We start from the raw sequence: 13717 nt of genomic DNA, 5'->3' as shown, positions 1-13717 counted from the left end.
GTATCATGCTAACTCTTTTCAGGATGAGAATTTGCTGATGGAAAGAAAGCTCAGTCTGTCTGGAGAAAAAGCATTTGTATAGTATAGTTCTCTATGCTGACTGGCTTTGTGGTGAAGTGGTTTTTCTCTTATTGGAATACGAAGTTTTATAACATCTGTGAACCACAGTGGGCAAAACCACATAGACTTACTTACAAAGATGTTTGTAGAATTTTATTTTTAAAGCTGTTAGTTAGTAAATACCTTGTAATTTTAACATTTGAATTGAAACTCTCAAAAAATTCATAATTTTCTCCATATTTTTGTTGTTGTTTTAGAGCAAAAGATTGCCTAAAAGCCATAATGAAACGGGTAAACCATAAGGTCCCTCATGTTGCTCTTCAGGCATTAACTGTGAGTAAATGTCTTGTCAGTTGACCCTATTTAAAAGTGCATTCACGTCAGTGACTTAAGTCAAAACATTTTGTGGTTTATACATTCGTTTTTATTTTAATTGATAGCTTCTTGGGGCTTGCGTGGCAAACTGTGGAAAGATATTTCATTTAGAAGTGTGTTCCCGTGATTTTGCAACGGAAGTACGTGCTCTGATAAAAAATAAGGTAAGTTTTAAGCCAAAAAGAAGTTTAAGTCATTGCACAATAAATGTACTACGCATTGTTTTAATTATGTATAATAAAGTTGCCTTACTGATGAGACCACTTTTAAATAAGTTAGAACTTCTTGTCCTTAATTTTTGATAGTCATAGCATCCAGGCTGTTTTCTTCCATATATATATATATATATATATACACACATATATAATCTGTATAAATGTCCTTGTATATCCATATATGTGTGTGTATACATGTATATGTATGTATATGTATATGTGTGCGCACACATATTGGTTATTGGTACAGGCTCATCTTGGCTGAGGCCTGATCACTTCTTTGACTATTCTGTGTAGACCGCTTTGTTTATTTTTCACCACTCTTGAAGCTTAGATTTGTCAAGGTCACACAGCTAGAAAGGGGCGTAGTTGAGATTCAAATCTGGGTGTCTGTGACTCTTGATTCCAGACTTCAGCACCATTCTGTACCGCCTTCCACTAGAGTTGGTGAAGAAAGGGGCCCTTCATATGAGAGCTTTCTTTGAAACACAAACTCTGAAGCACCATTCTCATGCTGCTACTCCAGTTGATGCAGAAATCCTAATCTCATGTGAGAATATGAAGAAAACAGCAAATAGCCTTCCTTATAAAAGATTTCTACTAGCCGGGCGGTGGTGGCGCACGCCTTTAATCCCAGCACTCGGGAGGCAGAGGCAGGCGGATCTCTGTGAGTTCGAGGCCAGCCTGGTCTACAGCGCGAGATCCAGGAAAGGCGCAAAGCTACACAGAGAAACCCTGTCTCGAAAGAAAAAAAAAAAAAAAAAAAAAAAAAAAAAAAAAAAAAAAAAAAGATTTCTACTCATTTGAGTAAGAAGTATTCTGAAAGGGTGATTTTTTTTTTTCATGAAGCATCTCTGTCTGAAAATGTGAATAAGCATCTGTCAATTACTCAACTAGTCTAGAGCTTACTGCACTTCGTTGATGTTTATATACTTAAGGAGAAATTGAGTGGTGATTTTCTGTTAATAAATTGAAATTGTTTTATTTTGTGAGTGTGCATGTGTGTGTGCACATGCTCACATGCACAAGCCACGGTGTGTTTTGTGGGGGCTAGAAAACAGCTTGGGGGGGAGTCGCTTCTCTCCCTTGACAGTGTGCTTCATGGGGTCAAACTCAAGCAAGCACTTGTACCTGCCAAGCCATCTTCCAGTGCTCTCGATGAACTTAGTACTTACTCTAACTACATGGGAGGGTTTTCATGGTTTGTTTTCCTTTTTTAACCACTTCTTTAAAAGGCTCATCCTAAAGTATGTGAAAAACTGAAATCTCTAATGGTGGAATGGTCAGAGGAATTCCAAAAGGACCCCCAATGTAGTCTGATATCTGCAACTATTAAATCTATGAAAGAAGAAGGAGTTACTTTTCCTTCAGCAGGTTCCCAGGTGAGAGATTTATCCAGACCATGGTTGTCCCCCTACTGTTTGAAGATACAGATCTCATATAAAAGCTAGCGAGGGATGTGGGTTTTGTGTGTGTGTGTATATATGTGTGTGTGTGTGTGTGTGTGTGTGTGTGTGTGTGTGTAAGCAAGAGAGAGTAAGAGAGTGGTGGTCAAAGGATGACTTGTGGAATTGGTTCCCTCTTTTTATTATATATATAGTCCTGAGGATGTAACTTCGGTCATCAGGGTGGGTGGCAGGTAAGCACCTGTTAACCATCTTGCTCTTAGCAAGGAATGTCTTATTGTCTGCATCCCCTAAGAGTCTACCTGATGTAGTACTTACATAGTATACATCTAGTAGAGACATTTAATTGCTCAGTATTTTTCTTGTATATATTGGAAATTTAAAAAAGTAAATCAGATACAAATAATGTGTTTAATGCTGCTCTAAAGTCTGGAATCATGTGAAAAGCATAGGATGTTCAAGTCAGCCTTATGTTTAAGAAATTAATGATAAGGGGCTAGTGAGATGGCTCAGTGAGTAAAAGTGATATGACCTGAGTTGGTTCCAGGAGCCCAGTGAAAATGGAAGACAAGAACCAGCGCACAAAGTTGTCTTCTGACCTCATTCATGCACATGCCTTCTCAACCCATAAGTTAAATGTTTCAAAAGAAACTTATGGTCAATTTGAAAGATGGCCATATACATACAACAGATTACTAATTTAAATTGTAAGTGTCAAAGACTGATGGATGAAGGCCAGATGCTATCTTAGCACCAAGGATAAAGAAGGACTACAGGTTGAGACAGTGAGGACATAGAGAGGAAGAATTTTGAGATTTGAGTGTGATGTGTTAGGTAGAGTGGAAAAAAGAAGAGATGGTGGGAAAGGGCTGATGTGAACAGATTCGTCGAATGGAGAATTGCCTGTTACAAAGTGAATGTGTTGAGGGTGATAAACGAATGTGATGGGTGGAGCAGTAAGACTAGAGACTCATTGAGGGTGATAAGCTAATGTGATGGGTGGAGCAGTAAGACTGGAGACTCATTGGAAACATAAGGATAGCTTTAGTTGTCTAGTGAGTAGTAAAGAGCAGCCAGTCTGTCCTTTCTGCATGGTATTCTCAAGAACAGTTAAAGAACTGTTGATGGCTTGGAGTCCTGGACACCTATCTTAGGTGCTATCAGACTCAGCAGGACCTTCTCCAGTCCTCTGCTGAGTCTGCAAGGCTGCTCCTCTCCAACTGTAGTGTTCTCTTCCTGTCAGAGCTCTGAGCTAATAGCACCTGAGTGCCTCTCCCTGAATAAGAGACCTTCAACAGTTGAGGCCAGAAGTGGTATCTGTTCATTCTCTAAAAAGCTTCCATACTTCCTCTATGCAGTTCTATGTCAGATACTTAGATTGATGTAAAATATTAGTCATGGTATGTGTTTGGTGTGTTTATAATGTTTTCTTGAAAACTGATGTTTAATGTTAGTATTTAAAACAACTGCTTAAGTGATCATGAAGAACCTCACTTTAAATGGAGCTGAGTTATCAGTGTTGTCAGTATTTTTTAATTAGCATCTATACATAATTATAGAGTTTGTGCTTCCTTTGAGAGGATAGTTGTGCTCATTTTACTCGTACGCTTACAGACTGTCTCGGCTGCTGCCAAAAATGGTACATCATTGAACAGAAACAAAGAAGATGAAGACATAGCGAAAGGTAAGGCTTGAGCATGATAATTTATTGCTGCTGAAAATAGCCTTACCAAGAAGTTTTATTGAAAGAAAAATTATAAAAAGACTAATGGGCTTTTAGTTCTACCTCAATTCTAAAAGCTGTAGGGTCTTAGAAGTCAAGAAAACCAGTGACATGATGGAAGATGAACCTAATTCATTTTCTTTTTCAGTGATATGTGTTTAATGTTCTACCTTTAGAGAGATTACATTTCACCTTTTCTTAATGCCAAAGTTATGACTCAAGCACAGAAATATGTTCATGGTTTGTCCTATATGGAAAGCTACCCATATTATAATGTCACAATCTGTTTGCTATAAAAATAATAGCTGCTGTATATTACAGACTGTGATAATAAGGGATGAGCAAAATGTTATTTTAAAAATGTTATGTGTCCCTGTCCCCTCGTGAATTTAACCACTTAGTATTTGTTTGGACAGGCTTGGTGGCCTAAAGTCCTAGCATTTGAGAGGTGGAGATGAGGACCAGGAGTTAAGGTCATCCTCAACTACTTAGGGAGTTCAAGGCTACACGAGATCCTCTTGAAAAAAAGAAAATGCATACTTGATTTATTGTTAAATATAAAATTGTTATCCAGTATTTTTTTAAACTTCTTTCGATGTTAAAATTAATTCCAGATATATTTGCATTTTAATTCTTTTAACTAGCTATTGAGCTGTCCTTGCAAGAGCAGAAGCAGCAGTGCGCAGAGACAAAGTCTCTGTGTCCACCTGCAGAGACGCAGTTAAATAACAAGCCTGCGCGGAGAGTCAGAGCGTTGTACGACTTTGAAGCCGTGGAGGACAACGAACTCACCTTTAAACACGGTGAAATCATTACTGTTTTGGATGACAGGTATGTTCCACATTTTTACGTGTGGAATATTCTGAAAACAGTACAGTATCCTTAGCTGAGAATCAGGAGTGTTCAGGTTCTTCCTTTTAGTCAGATAGTGCAGTCTTCTCTGACTGCTTTCTTGAAGGTTAGACTAGGAATGAGAACTGATTGAAAGCCATGCCTGGCTCTTCCCCCATCCTCTCCTGCTACTACTGTATATTCCCCCCACAATCCTTTATCATTTAAAATTCTAAGGAGAAAAAATAGATCGATCCGATTTGAGCCCAATTCTCTTCTTTGTGTGTGTGGTTTTTGTTTGTTTGTTTGTTTTTGGGACAGGTTCTCACTGTGTAGCCCAGACTGGCCTGGCCTCTAAGGCCTCCTGTCAGTTTCCCAAATGTTGAGGTTCTAGAGACTGAAGACTTGTGCGTGGACTTTATTTTAAAAGCAGTTGAATGGCTCAGTGGGTCAGAGCTCTTGTCTTTCCCTAATGACCTGAGTTCCGTCCTTGAGGCCCACGTGCTGGAAGGAGAGCACTGCCTCCTCTTGCAAGTTGGCCTCTGACCTTCGCGCGCGCGCGCACACACACACACACACACACACACACACACACACACACACACACACGCAAATCGATACATAAATGTAGTAATTTTTTTAAGTTGAAGAAACTTTGCAACAGTGAGGTCAGACAGCTTGTTGCTGTGAACAGATTTAGCACATGTGCCTGCTTCCATTCTGAATAACCCAGTGAGGATATCCGAGTCAAGTAGAGGTAGTTTTCATTTTTAAGGTCGTTTATTTATTTGTGCGCATGCATGAATGTGTGAATGTGTTCATCCCCCCCGCCCCCGCCCACACACACACACTACTGTGTGCACGTGGAAGTCAGAGGACAGCTTGCAAGAGTCAGCCTTCTACCATGTGGGCTGGGGATCCAATTCAAGCTATCAGACTCGACTTTAACCTGCTGAGCCATCTTGCTGGCCCCAGTCTAGCCTATTTTTAAGTGTCTAGATACATATGGTTTTGCTTTGCTGCTCTAAGTATTTATAGAGAAAATGTTACGTAATAGACAGGTTATAATAAAAAATGAATGAGGACACAGTTCTGTTTTTGTGAAACTTAAGTAAGGGAGTTTAAATGACTGTGTAGACAGTGATGTGCAAGACAGAACCTGGTGATGGCCATGAAAGAGGCTGTCTCGGGCCATGGAGAATCAGTTTACACTTGGTGTAGATGTGTGGTACAGGAGGCTTGCCCAGGGGCTGCTCTGTTTTAGAGGAGTCTTGATGACGTATTTTTGTTCCACGTTTTTCATTGTCAAAGGTTGAACCCAGGCCGGTACAGTCAGGGCAGTGCTTTGCCATTGCATCATGTCCCTAGCCCCTTGGGTTGACTTTGAAAAAGTTGACAAGGTACTGTAAGGAGTATTAAATGGAACGTATTAAATGGAACGGTTGATTATGAAGTAAAAAAGAAGCTTCAAGAAAAAATGGGAACTGGCCATATTTGCCTTTAGTCCAAGCCCCCAGGAGGCAGAGGCAGGCGAATCTTTGTGAGTTCGAGAACAGCCTGGTCTACAAAGCTAGTTCCAGGACAGCCAGAGCTACACAGAGAGACCCTGTCTCGAAAAACAAACAAAACAAACAAACAAAAAAACAACCTCCTCCCCCCCTCATAGAGGAAGTATGGAAGAAAGAAGAAAAATGAAAGTGATTGGGATGATATCACTGTAGTTCTGGGTTTACTGCTTACTTGTTTGTGGCAGACAGTCTTCTCACGTGGTGTTTCACCCTAGTCTTCTCACATGGCAATTTCACCCTTGTGTTCTCACGTGGCGGTTTCACCCTAGTGTTCTCATGTGGTGGTTTCACCCTAGTGTTCTCATGTGGCGGTTTCACCCTGATGTTCTCAGTGGCGATTTCACCCATCGAGGACATTTGTTTCCTTTGCCATTGTCACTACAAAGGTCATCAGGAGAGTCATCTTGGTTCCTGTTCATAGCTGAAGACAAAGGCTGAAGTTTTTCATGATTCTGATATTTACATTTATTTATTTATTATGGGGAGTGGGCCATGTATGTGCTATGTCACGTGTGTAGTAGTTGAGGACAACTTAGATTGGTCCTTTCCTTCCACCATGTGGGTCCTGGGGTCAAACTTGGGTCCTCAGGCTGGGGAGTACTGTAACTGAGTTATGTTGCCAGCCCAAGACCTAAAACTAGATGGGAGACCCTGAATCTCTTTTTGAAATCTCAGAATGCAAAGATAGGTTTTTGTTTTTTTGTTTTGTTTTCTTGTTTTTCCATAACAGCTGCAAGAAAATGTCAGTGTTATTTCAACAGCTTCATTTCTTTCTCATCTTGACAATGTCAGCTTCAGTCTTGGTTACTTTTCTCTTTGCTGTAGCCAAATCCCTGACAGAGTGAGGAGGCTTTTTTTTTCCACTGAGAGTGAGGAATTAGCATATATAATAATATCTCAGAACTGTTGATACATCATTTTCTGATCTTAAGAATTTAGGTGATGGGCAGTGGTGGTGCACGTCTTTAATCCCAGCACTTGGGAGGCAGAGGCAGGTGGATCTCTGAGTTCAAGGCCAGCCTGGGCTACAGAGTAAGTTCCAGGAAAGGCTCCAAAGCTACACAGAAAAACCCTGTTTGTGCCGGGCGGTGGTGGCGCACGCCTTTAATCCCAGCACTCGGGAGGCAGAGCCAGGCGGATCTCTGTGAGTTCGAGGCCAGCCTAGGCTACCAAGTGAGTCCCAGGAAAGGCGCAAAGCTACACAGAGAAACCCTGTCTCGAAAAACCAAAAAAAAAAAACAAAAAACAAAAACAAAACAAAAAAAAAAAAAACCCTGTTTGTAATAGCCAGAACATGGAAACAACCCAGATGCCCTTCAACTGAAGAATGGATAAACAAAATGTGGTACATATACACAATGGAATACTACTCAGCAGAGAAAAACAATGGCATCATGAGGTTTGCAGACAAATGGATGGATCTAGAAAAAATCATCCTGAGTGAGGTAACCCAGACTCAGAAAGACAAACATGGTATGTACTCACTCATAGCAGGATACTAGACATGAAACAAGGATGAATTGTCTGCTACTCACATCACCAGGGAGGCTACCCGGAAAACAGGACCCCAAGAAAGACACAGGGATCGCCCAATGACAGAGAAATGGAATGAGATCTACATGAACAGCCTGGACATGAGTGGGGGTAATGAAAGGCGAGGGTCAAGGGAAAGAGAGCTTGGGGGAGCGGGAGATCCCAGCTGGATCAACAACAGAGAGGGAGAACAAGGAATAGGAGACCATGGTAAATGAAGACCACATGAGAACAGGAAGAAGCAAAGTGCTAGAGAGGCCCACAGAAATCCACAAAGATACCCACACAACAGACTGCCGGCAATGGTCGAGAGACAGCCCGAACTGACCTACTCTGGTGATGGGATGGCCAAACACCCTAATTGTTGTGCTAGAAACCTCATCCAACTACTGAGGGATCTGGATGCAGAGATACATGACTAGGCCCTGGGTGGATCTCTCGGAGTCCAATCAAAAAACCAAAAAAACAACACCACCAAAAGAATTTTGGTGATGGATAACTCTTTTATATCTTTGTGGAACTCAGTAAATGAAATGTTTGAGAATCTTGGAGATTAATTGATTATTAATCCTAAGATTCCTCCTTAGTGGGCAGCTCAGTGTTAAGAGTTTGTACCTAGGGGCTGGAGAGATGGCTGAATGGTTAGGAGCACTGGCTGGTCCTCCAGAGGACCCAAGTTCAGTTTCTAGCACCTGCATGGCAGCTCACAGCTGTCTGTAACTCTAGTTCCAGGAGATCTGACACCTTCATACCAAATCACATAAAATGAAGTTAAATAAATTATTGTTTTTAAAAAGAAAAGAATTTGTGCCTAGCATGAAAAAGCTTTGGCTCTGGTTCCTAGTCCTACCAAAAAGAAAAAGAAAAACAAAACCATCCTTAAGAATGGCAGTTGGCACATGAGATTTCTATAAAGTAGACAAAAAGGGTTACTAGGTAACTATGACTGTCCATGTGAAGAGTCCAAGATAGTCAATGGACAGACTATTAATAAACAGCTAAGTTTATGTTAGGGTTATTAGATATAAACGTCATATACAAAAAAATCAGTGCTATATTTAGAAAATGTAGTAGAAAAGATGTCATTCACAATAGTAACAAAAATTGCCCTCAGCAATTATTAGTGCTCTTGCATAGAGCCTTGGTTTGGTTCACTGGACCAACATGGCAGCTCACAGCCATCTGTGACTCCAGTTTCAGGGAGGGCAACACCTCTTCTGACCTCCTTGGGCTCCTGTGTGTATGTGTGTATGGATGTATTGGACAGAGAAAATGATTCACTTCCTAGGCAGATGACATAAAATTGAAAACTTACAAATTGCTAGTTCTACAGACCTTTTCTCTTGATAGTTTTAGACCATGGTTGACTACAGGTAAGTGAAGGCACGGAAGACAGAACTGTAGATGAAGAGTTCCTCTTCCGATTGTTGGATAGAGTGAGATACTGGAATAGCTCGTGAACACGTACAACTTGCTGTTGGACAGTTAGGATATCATAAATTCTCCTTTTTTTTTAAAGGTAAACTTTTAGTAATTTCTGCAGGCTGATTAGCTATTCTATAGTGAAATGAAGTTTGATTCACACAGTACATGCAGTTTGATTTCACATAAATAGTGACCTCAACATGGGAGAGGACAAAAATGAAAATCTGAACTACTGGACAAATCTGTGGGGAAATAGACTTCCTAATGCAGGATAGAGAAAGATAGGTAAACATGTAAGACATAGAGAAAGAAAGGGTTGCTGAATCGGCCTGAGAGCAGGGGTGGTCTTAATTCAGACAAGCAGTTGCCATTCTGAGTACACTAAGAACTACAATCCATGAAAAAATGCCATGATCCAATAGGAAGAGCTAAAGGAGCAAAGATCAGAGCAAGCAGTTTATGGAAGAGGCAGTGTCCCACGGGTGGAAGCTTGAGGATGCAGATGAGCACAGTGAAGTATGACCCCACCTTCTTGCTGGTGTTGGGTGTAGGCATGGACAGTTATCAAGTGTGGGGAAAAATGACTTCATTATGTGCTCCTTGGGGAAGAAGGAACGTGAACTCCCACAGTGTTTCTGATGAACATTTGACAATATCTGTAAAATTGAGCATGCTTATATCCCATGAGCCAGCAAACTGTTTGGGTTGCTCCCCCACCCCACTCCACCCCCCATCCTCCTATTTGTGGGGAGAAAGGGTTTCATTGTTTTGGTTTTTTGTCCAGACTGGTCTTGAACTCCTGGGCTAATGGGATTCTTTCCAGGTAATAAGAGCTATAGACATATGCATCACACCTAGCTTGCAGGTCATTGTATTGAACAAACCTGGAGTAGTAGTTGCTTATGGGCCTTCTAATCTAGAATGGTTACTATTCAGTCTTTTGTTTGTTTGTTTTTTTGGTTTTTTTTTTTTTTCTTTTTTGTGACAGGGTTTCTCTGTGTAGCCCTGGCTGACCTGGAACTCACCCTGTAGACCAGGCTGGCCTCAGACTCAGAGATCAAACTCAAGGTTCTGCCTAACTGTGCCTACTGAGTGCTGGGATTAAAGGCATGTGCCATCACCTCCCTGCACTATTCAGTCTTTATAGTGTTGAAGGACTGGGAATGACCTAGAAGTTCATCTTCACGGAAGTGAGTAAATTAAATATAATGTGCACTTCAGTAGAACTTTGAAAGAGATGTGCGGGCTCCGGAAGTATTAATCATCAAACTGAAAGGGGCTCTCTGCTGGAGTAGCACATGTCTACACAAGTGTCGTTTTAGCTATGGGTAGAAAGTGTGAAAGGATGGAGGACCCAGGGAAGGAGGCCGCTGTCTAGCTTGGATGCTGGTAGTGTGGAAGGAAGGATTTGGGCTTGGGGCTTAATCACTGAAAAGTGCTTCAAAATTTAGGTAAGGGGATGTAGATTTTCTTTGATTTGTATATTTTAATACATTTTTATTAATTTGAAGAAAAAATTATTTCTGCCATTCCAGTGCTAGGGCTACAGGTATGTCCCACTGTGCTTATCTAAGAAAAACAGCTTACAAATAGCTAGATGTAAACTAAAATTTAAAAGTATGATAACTGTTTTTAGTTTCCTCTTGACAGGATAGAGAGCGAATGACCATTTTCATGCTCTGTTTTCAGTGATGCCAACTGGTGGAAAGGAGAAAGTCACCGAGGAATAGGACTCTTCCCCTCCAACTTCGTGACGACCAACTTAAACATAGAGTCGGAGGCAGGTGAGTTCACAAGGGTCCTCAGAAACCTCAATCTGTGGAGATTATTTTCCCCTGGCTTTTATTAGTGACACTGAAGAGTAGTGAGAGCTGGGCGTGGCATTGGTTTTTATAGTATCTTGGTTTCAATCAAAATTTAACTAAAATTGAGTACATTCTAGCACTGCTCCAAGGAACTTGTATTAGTTTCCAGGATATGTATATTTATAAATTATTTTTCAACATCCTCTTTATGAAATACTTTTTACTGTTGTAACTTTGTACTGTTTTAACTATCAGAGTTAGGTTAAATCAGGTCTATATTTTGTTCAAATAGAAAATGCAGGTTAGAATTTTTATTTATAAATATAGAAGGTCAGAGTATAGATGGAACTTAACAGTTATAAGTGAAACTGGCTTAGTGATGACATCTATCCGCTTGTGTATCTACTTGATCTAGTGGTAACATTCAGTTTTCAGGAAAGTGGCTGTAGTGACAGTGCCTGCAAAACGCGGCTCACTTTTCCATGAGTACGAGGTTCTTGTGTTTAGTCACTGGTGTGTGTATAAGTACTAGGAAGGAGGGTTGGCACACTGTCAGTGCTGAATAAATATTGTGGTGTGAATGAATGACTGTATATAATATATTGATTATGAAGTGTGATGACTAAAGAGCTCTCCCCACCCATGGATAATAATAGACCACTTAGAAATAAATGACTGAATTGCCAAAGTAAATGTTGAAGAACTTATAACTTACTTTGTTTCCGTAGCAACGGTGGACAAGTTGAATGTAATTGATGATGATGTGGAGGAAATTAAGAAATCAGAGCCTGAGCCTGTTTATATAGATGAGGTATCGTCCTTTTGTTTAATAAACACCAAGACTTTAAAAATGTGTTATCTTTGAGAATGCCTGGGAACAGTGCTTTTCTCTCCAGCAAAGGTAACTCTCTGGACTTCTTAGTGTCACCCGTTGCTTTTTTAGGATAAAATGGATAGAGCTCTGCAGGTTCTTCAGAGCATAGATCCGAAGGATTCAAAACCTGACTCCCAAGATCTCTTGGACCTAGAAGGTATTTAGTTAATATTGAATTCACCTTAACGTTGCTTAACATATATATTACCTGTTTATAGTGTCTTGAAGTTTTTTTCCTGCCTCCTGTTTGCTTTTTGAGTTTTGAAATTCTGGTGAAAAACAGACCTGTATAATAAAGTAGTGGAAATGTCACTTCAAAAGTATTGTCACCGCCTTTTCACGAAGGGAGTCCTCGTATTTCTGGTGAATACTGGTGAGATCCGCCAAAGGAAGGGCAGAATTAGAAATAACAGCATATTAATCAAATCAACATGTAAAAGTGCTTGTTTTTGTTTTAACTGTCTCCTCACTGTGTATCCTTTAGTTGCTAAGAGATTAAAGCAAAAACAGATAATCTTTTGTGTTTTAAGAATCCTTCTTGGGTTTCTACACCAAAGCCAATCAACCAAAAAAACAAACAAAAATCCACAGTACTTTGGGGATCTGTGCATAAGGGGATTGTACATATAATTCTTGCATGAAAAATGCTAAGACAGGAGGGTTGTCATGAGTTCAAGGCCAGTCTGAACTATGGAGTGAGACCCTGTCAAAAAACAACAAAACCAAAACCAAACAATTTCCTTTGGAAAAAAATACAGCAAATATATAAATCTTAATTTTTTTATAGAAGAAAGCTTGGTTATGAATATGTAGCTTTTCCCCATTATAAGTATTTATATGTTATTAGTGTTTATATTTTTATACATGTGCATGGTGTATGGTGTGGGTGAGCATGCCATATGCATTTGTGGAATCCAGAGGATGTCTTTACAGAGTTGCCTCTCTGTTCCGAATGAGGATCCTGAGGATCAAACTCAGGTCACCAGGCTGTGGAGCAAGCTCTGTTATCTTTTATCATTCTTGCATTTTAAAATGTCTTAAATAGATGAAAATGTTTCTATTTAATGTGTGGGCACATGTGTACATTCTTTATGCAGTATGGGCCCGGTTTGCTTTACTTAGGAGTAGTTCTGTAGATACTCTTCAGACTTTGGGATAACTGTCACAGTTATCCCCCTATAAACTTGGCTAATGGCTCTAGGAACATGATGGGATTTTTATTCTAATTTTGACTTTGCCCTTGGTCTGTGATAGTAGTATATAGTAGCAAAGGTGCTATAAATGTTGTTAAAATAGAGCTTTTATCATCTCTTCTCTGGCGCAAAGTTATTTCTCTGTAATTTGTATGATGATGCATATTCTCTTGTTTAAAGATTGTTGAAACTGACTTAAGCTTTATTAAGTTTCTATATTTGTAATTATTTCTATATTTACAGATACTTGCCAACAGATGGGTCCAATGATAGATGAAAAGCTTGAAGAGATTGATAGGTGAGGTTTTCTATGCAGTAAAAACTGTATCATTTTCACATCTTTACTTGTTTGAGTGAGCTTTCAGCTGGTGAAAGTGCTTCTGGAACTGTGTCATCTATTGCGATTACTGTTTAGTTGCCAGACTCTTAGAGCTGGTTGCTCATAGTGCTGTTATTTTGGGAACATTCTTTCTCATCAGTGGTAGTAATGTGATATGCATAGAATTGTGGACTCTTGCATTTGATCCCACCAGTCACTTTGGGGCTGGAATTGAGTAATAAAGAATAAAGTGAATTGAGGACAAGATGAAAATGGGAGTCTTAGGCAAGCATTGACCTGCTACAGACCCGAGTGACATCTGTGTCCACTACAAGTGAAATTTCTCTATTTGAGGAGCTAAATGCAATGCAGCAACTAGTCCTGTTTCCT

General features: G+C 40.0%; 1 protein-coding gene across 1 annotated transcript in view; it reads left to right on the top strand.

Moving 5' to 3' along the window:
* Stam2 (signal transducing adaptor molecule 2) overlaps positions 1-13717 on the top strand; it is a 50381-nt gene that overhangs the window by 23254 nt on the left and 13410 nt on the right. Inside the window, exons 3-11 of the mRNA XM_052723980.1 lie at positions 318-393; positions 501-599; positions 1886-2032; positions 3671-3740; positions 4424-4610; positions 10826-10920; positions 11670-11752; positions 11885-11972; positions 13252-13306. Coding sequence (XP_052579940.1) covers positions 318-393; positions 501-599; positions 1886-2032; positions 3671-3740; positions 4424-4610; positions 10826-10920; positions 11670-11752; positions 11885-11972; positions 13252-13306 — 900 coding nt within the window. The remainder of the gene's footprint in view (positions 1-317; positions 394-500; positions 600-1885; positions 2033-3670; positions 3741-4423; positions 4611-10825; positions 10921-11669; positions 11753-11884; positions 11973-13251; positions 13307-13717) is intronic.

Source organism: Peromyscus californicus, unplaced genomic scaffold (genome assembly GCF_007827085.1).
Source record: "Peromyscus californicus insignis strain IS unplaced genomic scaffold, ASM782708v3 Scaffold_7__1_contigs__length_154581171, whole genome shotgun sequence".
Classification (NCBI taxonomy): Eukaryota; Metazoa; Chordata; class Mammalia; order Rodentia; family Cricetidae; genus Peromyscus; species Peromyscus californicus.
Note: the sequence above shows the minus strand (reverse complement) of the source record. Positions and strands in the feature narration are given on the sequence as shown.